At 36.7% G+C, this 15,007-nt stretch overlaps 1 protein-coding gene across 2 annotated transcripts; it reads left to right on the top strand.

The window, feature by feature from the left end:
• Nucleotides 1-308: 308 nt before the first annotated feature.
• dera (deoxyribose-phosphate aldolase (putative)) lies at nucleotides 309-12,953 on the top strand. 2 transcript variants are annotated; one of them, XM_067490751.1, is made up of 9 exons: nucleotides 309-575; nucleotides 3,272-3,369; nucleotides 4,444-4,591; nucleotides 7,188-7,280; nucleotides 7,393-7,527; nucleotides 8,094-8,222; nucleotides 11,409-11,521; nucleotides 12,295-12,444; nucleotides 12,548-12,953. In XM_067490751.1, the coding sequence occupies exons 1-9, from the start codon at nucleotides 545-547 to the stop codon at nucleotides 12,602-12,604; spliced, it is 954 nt and encodes a 317-aa protein (XP_067346852.1). In that variant the 5' UTR covers nucleotides 309-544; the 3' UTR covers nucleotides 12,605-12,953. The 2 variants fall into 2 exon arrangements, with proteins under 2 accessions (XP_067346852.1, XP_067346850.1); XM_067490749.1 differs by having other exon boundaries at nucleotides 313-575; nucleotides 7,185-7,280.
• The last annotated feature ends 2,054 nt before the right edge of the window (nucleotides 12,954-15,007 follow it).

The raw sequence follows: 15,007 nt of genomic DNA, 5'->3' as shown, positions 1-15,007 counted from the left end.
TTCTGTGAACATGGTTGACATACCTTTCTGATTGTCTAATCTGTCAATTATATGATTCTGTGAAGTGAATCAAAACATACAAATGATGTGTGCGTTTTTGCATTTCTCCGTAACTGTTAATTATCTCAATACATAATATTTCTATAAGTGTTGTAAAGTAATAAATGCAATAAAGTTTTAGAAAAAAAAGTACTTCGGACTACGACCAAGTACTATCGGATGTGACGCAGGAAACGTCATGGACCCTAAGTTTTTTGTGATTGGCTCGCTGAAATTGCAGTCAGACGGTTTAGATTGAACATCCTCCTAGATATCGAAGAGGACACATAATTCGCTGAAAGACCGGAAAACATAATCTCTGTGTTTTTTCACTCAGTCTATTGGTTCAGTCTAACAAGTTGGTCGCGATAATGCATTAGAAGTCTAGGTTTTCTAAAAGCAGCGAAACTGTAAGAAGAGGGAAATAGAGTTAGGGTTAGAGGTGGATGTTGCTCTACAGTTCAATATTTTCACCTTTATAAATTCCAGCGTTATCTGTCTCAGAATGTCGGCCAGGAATCCAGGAATAAGCTTAGGTAACTAATATTTTTTCTGTTCTTGCTAAACTGCTGCCGTTACATTGTCAGTTCCGATATGAACACGTGTGAACATCTTTGCTCTCTGACTTTCTAACTTTAAACTGTTATGTAATGTTTAACAAGTTAATTATTACATGGTTGCTTTGCGCTAATGTTCAATAGTGAATTCAGAACAAACAAAGATTCTCTGTAGCATTAAGCTGTAACAGTTTTATTATAACAGGACACAGTTTAGAGGTAACTTAATTCACCTGACAAACTGATTGAAGCAACACTACTTGGCAAAAACGGACAGGGGGCGGCTGTAGCTCAGGCTACATGTCGAAGTCAGGAAAAACATTCGGCGTAAGGCAATGATCCGCTTCGGCGACCCTGAACTCCCTGGATACGCCGAAAGACCAAAATAAATAAATAATAACTTGGCAAACACAGACAATTAAACACTGGTGAAGTTTAAAGTGTTTTTACTATCAACAATAATACCAATGTAAACACCATCAATACCAAATGTTAAACTATTTTAAACCCACCAAAGCATTTTAAAATTGCTAAATTTATTTTATGCTCTACTTTAGTGCCTAGTTACAACAAAATAAACCTAATCTAAAAAAATTATATACACTAATTTGGGTGAACGCTGGACAGTAATACAAACTGAACATAGTTCTGCATGTAAATTTCTCATTGACTTTTTGTTTACATTCAGCCGTGTCAGCAGCTGCTTTTACATTGAAAGCATTGCCAATGTTTTTAATCTGAAATCACAATAATGATTTACGTAGGCCAAAGCAAGTGTTTTATCTAAAACACTGTGTCATTGTCAGTGGCTGCCATGCCAGACACTTTGATATTGTTAATATATTAAGGGTAGAGTTACGTTTGCATCCTTTAGATCTAATTCAGAGAGTAAAATAACAAAAACTGATCAAGAAGTGTATGACAAAGCATAGTAAAATAATGAAAATTATATCTGCAAGAGTTTGCATCACCTTACTCTGAAATAGCAGAGAAAGTGCAACCAGGGATCGACCACCAATCCCACAACTAGTGAATGACTTCTTTGCTTGCTCTTTATTTAAGCAAGACGCGGAACCCCAAGTTTAACACATTATAACAAAGCAAGAGATCATCTGAGTGAGAAACATCCTCACATGTGAAAAACTGCTCGCAGGATAAATTCCGGATAATATCGGGAGTGTCTTACTTTGACATTTGTTCACACATGCACTCCCTCTGGACAAAGTAAGGAGAAAGTCATAAATCCAGTGCATGAAAGGACTCATATTAGTTGCTATAGAAGTGACCATTTTGAGACGTCATTGTTGGGTTCAGTGTTTACATTGGGATTGCTGAAAAAATTATTTTAGGATATGGCAAATTTTGTCACTTAAAGCTGACAGTGCTGCATCAGAATAATTATAACTTGAGTACATTTTGAAAACATATAAGACCTAAGTTATTTCTTATGAAAAAAATCAGTTCTCAAACGATCACAATTCTCATTTCACCTAATGTTTATAGGCATTTTATATCAGCTCATAAATTTGCATTTGATGATTTTAAGATGTTTCTAGATGACTGTGGCTACATTCATATTGTGAATGTCTGCGACAGACTTGTCATGTCTGTGATCACCAGCATGCTGCTGAACCGAAGGTCCTTTTTTCCTTTTTTTCCTCCTTTGAACCTTGTGTTTTTGATGGCTTGACATGGGTTTTCCTACTCCTGTATTAATGTAAATGAGTTGCTGCTGAGAGAGAGACAGACAGACTCTTTGCCGTTTTTGGCAGTGTAGAGACCTCACGTGGTGTATTTAACCAGACTTAATGTAATTATGGTGAATGTGAAGCAAAGAGATAAAACAGAGGACTGTTCAATCACGGGATAACTGATAACTGACTTCCTTAAATGCTGGTTAGGCAAACTTCAAAACAATTTAGCCTTAGGCAAAACTTCAAAGGCATAATGAGATATTGACCATGTCCTGGATCGCATCGTCGATTTTTAAAAGTATAAAAATGATGGTGGCACCCTTAGCCCCCTACCACCACTGCCTTTAACACAGATTAAACATATGTTCCCTGGACAACTCATTTATAATGAGGTCAAAACATTAGAACCACCTTTTAATGTAATGTAATGTAATTATGGCTCCGCCACCCACTGTGACCTCAATAAAAAAACTAATAAAACTAGTTTTATCACATTTCTGACAGGTTGAAATTAAAAACTGAAAAAATAAAACCTTGTAAAAGTGGAATTCATGGTAGAGATACTGTATTGCATGGCAAGTGTACCAGTGAGTGTAAATCTGTTTTACTTGCAAGGGTTTGTTTGCTATCGTCTGCATACTGTGTTACATAGTGGATGTTAAATAGTAGAGTAAATATCCATCTATCTTTGCAGTAGCTAGCTAAATAAACCAGCTACATACAAACATGCATACTTTATTGATACTGAGGGAAATTTAAGATTTCCGGCACTTGCCACTTGTGTGGAAAGCTGCGCACACACACACACCCACACAAACAGAAGAAAACCAACAACTCAGCTTCAAGCAAGGTATCAATGAGCCCAAAAGTAAATGATAGGTCAATTGCAACAATCTCATAACTCAGTGGCAGGATTATATTATGTATGTAAATATATTTATTTAGCTTGCTTTTTTTTGTTTTTCTGTTGTGTTCTGATAGATCTGGAGTATATATCCAAAATCAAAGTGAACACACAAACTGTCCTGAAGAGAGCTCAGCATATCCAAGGACAGAAGATCCCCACAAAACAGTGGCAGGTACAGTTTTATGTCTCACCTGAATCAAGTGTTTTACACATACAGGACATGATGACATTAATCTCACAATGCAACATATAATTACAAACAGTAGGTTCAAAAGTCTGAGACCACATCATTCTCAGACCACGTCTTTCTATAAATCTGATGAGAATGATTTAGGATATAGAAAAACTTTAAACTTATAAAATATAAAAATAGATGCCACAGGTAAGATGCTGTGCCTTAAGTCTGTGTGAATTGTCTGCCTTTTTTTCAGACCGCATATCTCAGCCTTGAAAAAAAAATATGAAAAAAAAAATGTTATGTCACTGATATGTGTCATCATTGAGATGAAGGAGTAAATGTGTGGACTCTGGTTGAAAGACTATTAATAAACTACGATTTTTGGACTTGTGACGACAAAACCATGTTTAAATGTTTGTAACATGGGACAATGAAAGGTTTTGCAAATAGATAAAGACCAACTCATGAACAGGCAGGTTTAGTTAATATTTAAAATGGATCAATTTGATCTCTTTATTAGCCTTAAATGATTGAAATAAAATTCTACTACTCCTGATGCAGAGAAATGAAAATGAAAACACAAAGTCTTACCTTGGATTACAATAGTCACTTCAACCCTGTGGAGCCAGATTTAACACAACATGAAATAATAATACACATTCTTCCATGCAAGGATGGAAGAATGTTTTTATAGAAATACATATTACAATGAAAATTGTTCTCTGCATGTAACCCATCTCCCAGGGGTATATCAGCGGGCAGCCACAGATGGCTCCTGTGGAGCTAACGGTGCAGATTTATATGCAAACATATAAATCAGGGTTAGGATTCCAGTGCGTGTGTGAAAAAGGCTTGTGTTCCCTGCAAGAAATGGTTAGTTAGCATAAACCATATACAATATGTATCACGTAATTTTGGAACTGAGACCCCTAGTTACAAAATACTTTATAAAATTATTCTCTCGCAAATTAAACTCTTCTGAAGGCAGTGACAATAACCTTTCTAGATTGAGACAAATTAAACGCATTTGCTGTTATGTTGCATGTAATTTCTGTGTTCATCTTGCAGGCTGCCTGGCTGCTGAAAGCTGTTACATGTATTGACCTGACAACACTTGCTGGAGATGACACACCATCCAACATCCAGCGGCTGTGTCTGAAAGCCATCCAACCAGTTGAATATAAGTTGCTCAAGAAGATGGATATGCATGACAAAGGTTTGTTTCTGTCTGTGTTCTGTCTAATGCAGCTGGAGCAAGCTGTCATCAGTGTGCAATACTCTTGAAAATGGTTAAATAAAAATTTGAGGAAATGATGATGCAAAAAAATTTCTTATTATCTACACTAAATTATGACATATCTTTTTGCCTAAATGTTGAAAGTTGAAAGAGGAACACAAAAGCTTTTGACTACCTTCTCATGTTTTCAGCGTGAATGAGATGGGTCTGTACCGGTTATTTAATATTCTTTAAAATTCGGGAGCTGTGTGTATATAGGGTTTTTTTTTTTTTTTTTTTTTGCATATTTGTTATTGTACATGGATTTAGTGTTCAATCAGCAACTCTCACAGTTGGAGCACATTCCCATATGTAGTGATGTTACAGTCACTTCCGATCAAGTTCTTTTTAATGTCTTATGGGTACGTACGAAGGGGATCCAGTGACCGTTCTTCTGCCCAAATTTCATTCTACATCACTCCACTCCCATTATTATACTAAGAATGAGAACCAGCCTATTTGTAGACATAGTTGTTTATTTACTAAATTGATTTTTTTGGGTTGCTGTCCTTAAACACACCATGAAATTGCCCTCTCCTGCCAGCAGACAGATGCACTGACCTGAAACTGGATGCATGTAATGTTTACAGTGCAGAGCAGTAATATTTGGCAAGACAATACGATTTTATGCCGTTAAGCAAAGTCCACGCATAAATAAAAGTGAAGTTTAAATAAGTCTACCCCTGGTAAGTTCCAATTAGTTGTAAATTAACCTAAATTCAAAACAAAGTTTAAATAGAGATGTGTTAAAAACTAATTTATAATACAAGTTTTTGAAAATGGCTTGCTGCCATGGAAGGTGTTCACCTGACCCACCAGGAGCAACTGGGGGTTCTGTGCCTTGCTCAAGGACACTTTAATACATAGCCAGCAGGGACCTTGAGTTGAACCACTGACCCCTTGATGACGACTGCCTCACCAATAGCTGCTTACTATGGATTTGAATCACCCAACAAGGGCCACCTTGGTGCCCTTGGAAGAGATGGACTATTTTAGTAAAATAGATTTTACTAAAATATATAAAAAATTAAGACCTGTTTTTTAAAAATAGGATTGGCTAAAATTCATTCAGTGTAGGTAGAACTGCATTGGCAAAGGAACTAAAATAAAAGAAGCATTGCAAATTTTAATCATGGTGAATCTTATTGGACAAATAAAAAACTTCATTAAAGTAAAAACACATTTTAATCCAAATGAATACTCTGAAAAAACAATTCATTGCATGATATATAATGTTCACCTTTTATAGTAACTAGTTTCAGCAGTCCTATGTGGTTGAATGGAGATCATGTGAGTAATTTAAGTGTGTTTAATGTGTTGTAGTTTTAATACACCCTTATTTGGGACTGAAGGTAGCTCAGCTAGTAAAACAACTGCCCCTTTCTATCAATTCAAGCTAGTCTGTCTATTCACCTTTGACCTCTAGCATCAGCCACTAATTTTCACAGAGCAAACTGCTAAGTGGATTTTTGTTTTTCCCTTTTTTTTTTTTTAAATACTTAGACCAGTCTATCTGGCACCAACAACCATGCCACGTTCAAAGTCACTTGAATTGCCATTCTACCCTATTTTGATGCTCTGCTTGAACTTCAATAGATTGTCTAAACCATATTTACATGCCTAAATGCATTGCAGATTTGTGTTGCTAGCAAGTCATTGGCTGATTGAGTATGTGTTAACAAGCAGTAGAACAGGCATACCTAATAAAGTGGCCATTGAGTGTATATATTAGGGCTATCATGGGTAATCCAAATGCAAATTCCTTTTAACACCACTACTTTTTAGACGCCCCTATCTAGAGCTGGGGGTTATTAAATAAAAATTCAATGTAAAACATTTTTAGACATTGTGTACATTTTTAAGATGATATTTCAGGAGGCTTAACCTTAACAACTTAACAATTATTCAAGTAATTTTCTCAAACCTTTTCTTTAGGAATCCATTAGTCTTTCCTGACTATGGACAGTTTCAATATACCAGTACTCTTTAGCCTGACCTGGTTCAGAAAAACAATAATTTACTGTCTCCTTATCTGCCTCCAACGCAAAGTATAATCAGACATCACTTTTTGTTGTACTTTACTTTTTATTTAAGTCAAACATGCTTAAAATTCAAAAGTGGAAAACATATTAATAGTTAGATTGAAATACTGTATTTTATGCATTTCTTGTGCATGCACAGAACAGGTTTAAAGAACTGCAGTATTACACCTATATCTGGAAGATCCATATATTGGTATATTATATATATATATATATTGATTTATATCCTTGCCAAAGGATCTGCACCATGAAAACAAAATAACACAATGATTAACTTCATGATAGGATATTTGAAAAGCATAAGTTAGGGAATGGAAACAAGAACATTTCCTAGGCATTTATTATCTCTTGGAGGAAAATAGCTGAAACATTCACCTTCAGCAATTCTGGACCTCTTTTCATACCTGAACTTACTCAAGAGAAGGTGACACAGACCAGTCTGTTTCCATTTTCTAAACTGCTCGGCTGCTTTTTGTTTTGGTTTGTGTCAGAAGTGACTACAGCAGCAGTGTGTGTGTACCCATCCCGTGTTGCTGATGCTGCCAAATTACTAGAAGCAGCAAAGTCTACCCTCCCTGTTGCCTCAGGTAAGTCACCTGAAACTGAATCAGATCTACGGTATAGTAACCCTTTTATTGCAAGAAATAAATTGACTTGTACTTGAGTAGTATTGACAGTTGACTTTTCCTCCCCATCCAGTAGCCACTGGTTTCCCAGCAGGCCAAACACCCCTGGAGACACGCCTTCAGGAAGTCCGTATGGCAGTGGCTGATGGTGCCACTGAGATTGACATTGTCATCAACAGGACTCTTGCTCTCACAGGACAGTGGGAAGGTGTGCTTTGACAATATCATTAGAAAGAAAGTACTTAACTTACTTAATTGAGCTAGACCTGTAGGCTCACAAGGAATCATATAGTAAGAGTTAACAGCTCTGATTTATTTGTTTTTAAATGTTTATTCTTTTATTTCAAAGATACTTTATATTTTGATGTGTTTTTTTTGTTTTAAAATTTCCACAAAAAATTGCAATGATTTTCAAACGTCTGTTATGCTTTTAACAATTAGGATGTTTAGTACTTGTTTATGTTCATTCCTGAACTTGGAAATGTGTTAACAGAACAGTATCAATTCAAACTGTGTCCGCTTTGAATAGATAGATAATGTATTCTTTGAGTAATAGAATTCACAAAATTTCAACTCAGGACTTACCTCAGTCTAACTCAGATTAACAAGATTTGTTGTGTATTCCTCTACTGATAACACATTTTTATTGGTGTTTTGTAAGAATTACAGTCAGTTTCATTCTTGTGTTTTAAATTTTGGAGATAATATGAGCTTATGTTTCTTTTAGTAATAGATGAAGTACATTTAGATAGTGTTTACTGTCCCCCTCTACAGCCATGTTTGATGAAATCCGTCAGTTTCGTATGGTCTGTGGTAATGCGCACATGAAGACTATCCTGGCTGTAGGAGAGCTGGGCACCTTCACAAATGTCTACAAGGCCAGCATGGTTGCTATGATGGCTGGTGAGTTGCACTACTTATTGCCCTGAGATGTTTGATATGGCCTCTCTTATGCATAGAGAGAATGTTCATTAACATGAACAGTCAGTTGAAATTTATATAATGTCAGCATTTCACAAATTAAAATTTTAATTTATTTAATCTCTTTCCAAGGATGAGAAAAGATTTTACATGTCTGTAAAATACACTTTTGGGCAGGTGATGTTGCCTTGAGAATGTAGACATTTTGCTGCAACAGTAAACAATAGTCATATTTAAAATCACATTAAGAAATTACAGACGGGGCTAGTGTAGACCTAGTTATGGTAACACCTTGCAAATAACTGAATGGGTTTTTTAACTATAAGATGCCAGACAGGATGGGAAGAATGGATGAAGGGTGAAACCTGATCACAGCATTTTCTGAACTGCCGTGATAAAACCACTAAGGGATGACCTTAACCCTGTTGACACCTAAGGCAGGGCTCTACACTGCAAGGATTTTACTAAGATATTGTTGGGTTCATAAATATTGGTGGCTTTTGGCATTTGGCCTCTCCACACAACCACCTAGGATTTGAAATTAAACATGTGAGCAAGGTCCAGAATTTCACCTTAAATTTAAGGGATTGGACAAATGTGTGGAACTAACCTTTTAGGAATTACAGCCATATTTATACACACCCCACTGGCAATTTTGGGGGAGACTGTGGCTCAGGAGGTAAAGCATTCATCCACTGTTGCTAGGACCTTTGATTAGTTTGATTCTTGGCTCCTCCTGTCATATGTCGAAGTGTCCTGGAGTAAGACCCTGAACTCCCACTTAGTGGCTCCTGGTGAGTGTAGGCCAGCTGTATAGCAGGTCCCCAATCGTTGTTTGATATTGTGAGTGTGAATGGGTAAATGAGAAGCAGTGTAAAAGTGTTTTGTATTTAGAAAAGCAGTATACAAGAACAGACCATTTATTTTTGGTGGATCATACATAATGGACAAAATGGCTGACACGTACTTGCTGTGCTCTGTTCCCTCCTTTCTCCCAGACTAATCTAGCTGATAAAAGGCCTGGTTGTGGTTCTGAGTGGTATAGTTGTATTTATTGTCTGTACACTGGAACTCTGAACATGAGGTCTAAAGAGGTTTCTGAGCTAGAGAAGGAAAAACTGAAAAAACAAAACAATCCCACCAGAAAGAGTACAAACAACGGGAGTGGCCAACTCAACAGTTCTGAGTATTTTAAAAAGAAGCAATTAACTAGCAAACAAGAGGTAACAACAAAAGGCTGGGAAGACCAAAACAGCTAAATTGCATGGGTTCAGAATTCTGTTCATGGTGAAGAAAAGCACTCCCACGCCATCTAGCCAAGTCAAGAATGCGCTATAGAAGGTCAGCGAGTCATTGCCAAAGTCTACAGTCAAGAGACAGCTTTAGGAATAAATTACAGAGGCTTAACAACTAGGCACAACACACAAGAAACACTCAAGAAATAAAAGAAAAGACTTATTTTCTTTGCTAGAAAACTCCAAAAAAGTGAGCCCAAATGTACTCTGGACTGATTGACACAGAATAACTTGTGCCAGAAAATGGAAAGAGGAAATGATGGAACAGCTTATGATCCAAAGCATACAGATGTACAGATGTAGGCATTCAAAATGTTGGCCTCTGCCACGTGAATTGGCCACTCTTACAGCAGATGCTTGTCTTTTGTGCCATGGCATATCATAGTTGCAGCACCCCGTGCATGTGCATATCAAAGTCCCAACCATAATGTACAAGGTGTTGTAGTAGAAGTGTAGTGCTGTAGACTTTATCACACAACCCCACATACAATTACTACCTTGACATGGTGGCGTGTTTTCAATGTGAAGCTCTTTCACATGGGAGACTTGAGTTTGAGCTCCAGCCTGGCTGGAGCTAGGTGTCTAGTTTGGCTCTGACTACATGGTGTGCAAACCTTCAGCCTCTTTTTGGATTTCATGTGCATTTTTTTTCTCTAGTATTCTATACTAGACTATATTTACTATTAAAATTTACAGTCATTTAGCAGAATATATATCTTCATTAATAAAACACAATGAGAGTGTCAGGACAGGTAAAGAATATTTATTAGAGTATTATTAGTCATTTCAATGGCATATTTACAAAGTAGGCAGTCAGCCAAGTTTCTTTTAGTTTTCTGTCTCAAGTGTCTTACAGTAATAATCAAATTGGCACATTGAAACATTGGCTATAAGTAACTACTTTAATTGTGTATTTCGCTCTGAATTGTTAAAAAACAGGTCATATATACTTGTTACAGGAAACTGGTTTTTAAATTACCTGATTTTCACTAAAAATGTTGGAATTCTATGTAAATGTTGGACACAGTGTAATTCCTGCTGTCAGCCTTTTTGTGCTGCTGATTAGCATTTTGTTTTGCCTTTTGAAAGGGTAGAGCTAATGAACGGACTTCTCATGCAAAGACACATATACACACACACACACACACACATACATTGTGTGCTTAACTAGCCTTCATGTAATATAAGCTGATTACAGAACCAGGGTCTCTGATAGAAATCATTATTAAAATGGTGGTTTGTCACCACTCACAGTCCTTAATCTCTCCATGTTCCTATGAATGCATATGAAATTCCTGAAATTGAATGATAATTTTACCCATTAATCTCTGTTGCAGCCTCTTTTACTCTTTTATTCCCACACCAGTATCGCTCTGCCCATGCAAATGAATTGAGCTTCATTACCGCCACCCGCATTTAATAACCATTATCCATTATCTCATAATTAACATTCCCCATAACAAATATTAAGGATTCTTTCAGTTGGAGGAAGAGAGGAGAAACTGACAAAAGACCTGACTGGAAGACATACAACACATACAGTAGAACATGTCTTTAACGAACTGGAAAATGCTCATCTTTGCTCTGTTGAGTAATGAGTAATCATTATACAGCAGAGACACAGAAGAGATGAATTATTAGTTGTTGTTTTTTTTCACCCCTTTCCTGCAGCCCACAGACTGGGCTATAAGCAGCATTATTTGTATTTTTGAGCATATGACATGTTGAATCTTGCCAGGTTTAAATGTAAAGTAGCTGCGTTGAAAACATACTGACAAATAAATTATTATAGCAATGCACAATAATTGCTATTATGTACTGTATCCTATGCTTCATTCTGAATGACTACTTGTCACCTTTTTAAACTTGACAGGTTCTGACTTCATCAAAACATCCACAGGAAAGGAGGCTATCAATGCTACTTACTCAGTTGCCATTGTGATGGCAAGAGCTATCCGTAACTACTACTTGTTTACAGGCTACAAGGTAAACTTTGTGACTTTTGACTTTCAGTAGTTTGTGAATATTTAAATTAAGTCATTCACACCTCTCAGGTGTGAGGTCATCTCCATGGTTACCTGCCCTGCAACCCTGTAACTTACCTTGTGATTGCATTAATTAGAACTGGTTCAGTTTTATTCAGACCTGGTCAGAAGGTCTCTTTCATCCTGCATCTCTTACTGATTTGTTAGATCAGCTATTAAGAAACCAATCTATACACATTGATACAATTATTCACTACATACACATGTGGATCACATTAAATGAGCATAAAATCTAAATAGTCTGACAATGATGAGCTCATTAACAGCAGTGGAAGGTGCTTGTTTTAGTTTAGCCAACAGCAGACATCAGCGTTTATCTTCCAAAATGACATCATTTTAAAATCTTATGAATACCACATACATATAACACTACTGTTATATACTGCTCTACCTGTCTGTAGGTAAATGTAAATATGGTAAATATACTGGTACATTTACCAGGATATTTACCAGTTTCTCATTGACTAGTGTAGTAACACATTGAGATGTGTCAAAAGCACATCACAGACATAATTGTTCTAGAATTATTACTTAAATGTTCAATAAATGTTTTTGCTGAGGCAGTATGCTTGTACAAAATACATCTTCAATACATTAAACTGTATCCACTGAATTGTTGGGATTTTTATTTATTTAGAGTTAGATACTGAAAAACATAACTTACTATCCCTAAAGTAAAATGTGACTATTTAAAAATATGCATGTCCTCTAAAGGTGGGCTTCAAACCAGCAGGGGGGATTCGAACCGCTCAGGAGTGTCTGGTGTGGCTCAATCTGATCAAAGAGGAGCTGGGCAATGACTGGCTCTGTCCTCACCTGTTCCGCCTGGGAGCCAGCAGCCTATTGACTGACATTGAGAGGCAGGTGAGGATTCAACACTCAGGCTGTACTCTTTCTATTCCTTAATTTTCAATATAAGATATTTTTTTTAATTTGATTTCTGTCCTCTTCCTTTATATGTGTACAGCTCTACCACCATGTGACTGGACAGTATGCAGCCTATGATGAGCTGCCCATGGCCTGAAGTTATGGACTTGATGTTTTAATGACTAGTCGAAAGCTCAGAGATAATCCAAGCACTTCATCAGTCCTCTTAACCAGCCTCATGTCCATTTATTAAAGATAACCGTATTCTCATCTAAACTGTACATATGAAAAAAGTAAATAAACCTTTCAGTTTTTTGTTTAGTTAAATTATGATACAGATTAAACACAAGTAAACAGCCGCATTTCACAAAGCACAACAACATATGGAAACTGCAAAAAACCTAACTACAACACACAGTTCTAGGGTACAGTATCATAACTCCTTGTTGTAAAAATTATAATAAAAAAAACATAGTGATGTGGAATAAAAGTGCACTTAAGGTAAATTATTTTCTTTCCTTTTTTAATCAATACATCAGTACATCCAATTTTAGGGGCTGAAATATATTAAGAAAACTGGTTCCTCAGCTGTTTGATAGCTGCGTGTGTAAAGCTAGAGGTAGAGAGATGGAGCAGTACCCACTAGAAGTAGTTGGGACTCTCCACCATACACTGACTGTAGAACAAAACTGGTGGAGAGTAACTAGGTGTTATTTGTTGAGCAAATTATAAGAACAGAACACCCACAAGTGCTTCACAATAATGGCAATCATATAAAAGTCATAAAGATAAAATAAAAATAAAAACGATGCAAAGCATCTAAAAAACAAACAAACACTAAAGCAAAACAAATACAGGTCCAAATAAATAGGTTTTTTTAAAGGCCTCCACAGTGTCCACTGATGTCAGGTGCTATGGTTCCAGAGTTGAGGGGTTACAACTTCAAAAGCACAAGTTAGTTTTCTCTTGAGCCTGGAATGATGGACAACTTACAAAACATGATCAGAAGACCTGAGATTTCTGCTGGTGATGTACTCTGGGGCGGATCTAGAATTTGTAGTTGTACCAGGTGACTTGAGATACAGTAGACCTTCTTAAATATCTGAACTGACTAGAGTTTAAGTGTCATTTTTGCTTGCATGTTAGAAATATATATCAAAAAATAATATCAGTTGAAGTGATAATTGCTTGTCACAAACTGGGAAAAGCAATGATCTCTACTTTTAAGTCTAGGCTTAAAAGCTTCCTCTTTGATAATAGTTATGCTGCTATAGGCTTAGACTGCTGAGGGACCCAACCCCCAATGCACTGAACTCCTTTCCTCCTCTTTTCCCTCTCTCCTCTCCTCACCTCACAATTGTCACCACTGTATGACATTAACTCTGTGTTTTCTCCTGTAGTTGTCTTTGTCCTTCTCTGTCTCCCTCTCTCTGTCCGTCTTTGCAGGTGTCCCCAGCTTTGAAGCTGTGTGTCTTCCAGCGTGCAGCTACTGGTCCTACCAATCTGCCCGATGTTTTGTTGTTGCTTTTTGTTGCTCTGTTCTTTTCTCTCTTCACTTTACACTCCCCCCAACCAGTCGAAGCAGATGTCTGTCCACCCTGAGCCTGGTTCTGCTGGAGGGTTCCTCCGTTAAAGGGAGTTTTTCCTCTCCACTGTTGCCTATGGCTTGCTCAAGGGATAATTGGGCTGAGCTCGGTTCTCTATATACATCTTTATAGTCTTGACTTTATTCTGTAAAGTGGCTTGAGATTACTTTGTTGTGAATTGGCGCTATATAAATAAAGTTGAACTGAATTGAAAAAATTTATTTAAATATAAAAAGGCATTGACTGTTGTTACAGACACTGATAGAAGCATAGTTTGCTAGCTCAATGTTAATGGAACAGTGCTTACACTACCTGGACAGCAGAAAGACTAAACCGTTAATACTTTTAAAGGTGGTGTTTATGCTGTCCATTCAATGTAAAAGTCTCCAACTTGTAGCCAATCAGAATTTCGATTTTTTTTTGCTTGATTAATAATTCTAGGACAGTTCTCATTTGTGTTGTTAATGTTTCTTTAAATGCTATGCTATAACTTGATGGTTGTAGTTGTGATATATCCACCACTGCCAGTCAAACCAATAAGCTGTTTTTATTTCTGTCCCAGTAACTTATATAATATGAAAGAAAGGTCTTATTCAGTAGTCTACATTGTGTGATATAATTAAATTAGATTCTTATAGGGGATTTCTAAATGTTGGAAAACGTATGTAGTGGTGTCAAGTTAAAGAATAACAAAAAAGTTTAAAATCATAAGCTTCAGTACGGGAGGACACCAGGGAAATGTATAAAGTAGTGTACCAATCCTAGGGTTGTTGGTCTGATTTCCAGCTCCTTCTATCACATGTCAAAATGTCTTTGAGCAAGACAATGAATCCCAACTTTCTTGAATCTGGTAAGCTGCATAGAAGCTTCCCCATTGGTTTAAATGTAAAGCACTTTGGGGACCAATAGGTAAAAAAATCTCTAAAAGTGCAGACCATTTACACTGCTCAAACATGGTCGACTGTTTTTGGAAT

The sequence above is a fragment of the Channa argus genome, chromosome 21 (genome assembly GCF_033026475.1).
Source record: "Channa argus isolate prfri chromosome 21, Channa argus male v1.0, whole genome shotgun sequence".
Classification (NCBI taxonomy): domain Eukaryota; kingdom Metazoa; phylum Chordata; class Actinopteri; order Anabantiformes; family Channidae; genus Channa; species Channa argus.
The sequence above is the reverse complement of the archived record's forward strand: the minus strand, read 5'-3'. Positions and strand labels throughout refer to the sequence as shown.

Excerpts from the sequence above, each read along its gene's own strand:
- dera (XM_067490749.1), top strand. The coding sequence starts at position 545 with ATGTCGGCCAGGAATCCAGGAATAAGCTTAG. Across the intron at positions 4,592-7,184 it reads GATGGATATGCATGACAAAG|AAGTGACTACAGCAGCAGTG; the intron begins GTTTGTTTCTGT and ends GGTTTGTGTCAG. Across the intron at positions 7,281-7,392 it reads TACCCTCCCTGTTGCCTCAG|TAGCCACTGGTTTCCCAGCA; the intron begins GTAAGTCACCTG and ends CTCCCCATCCAG.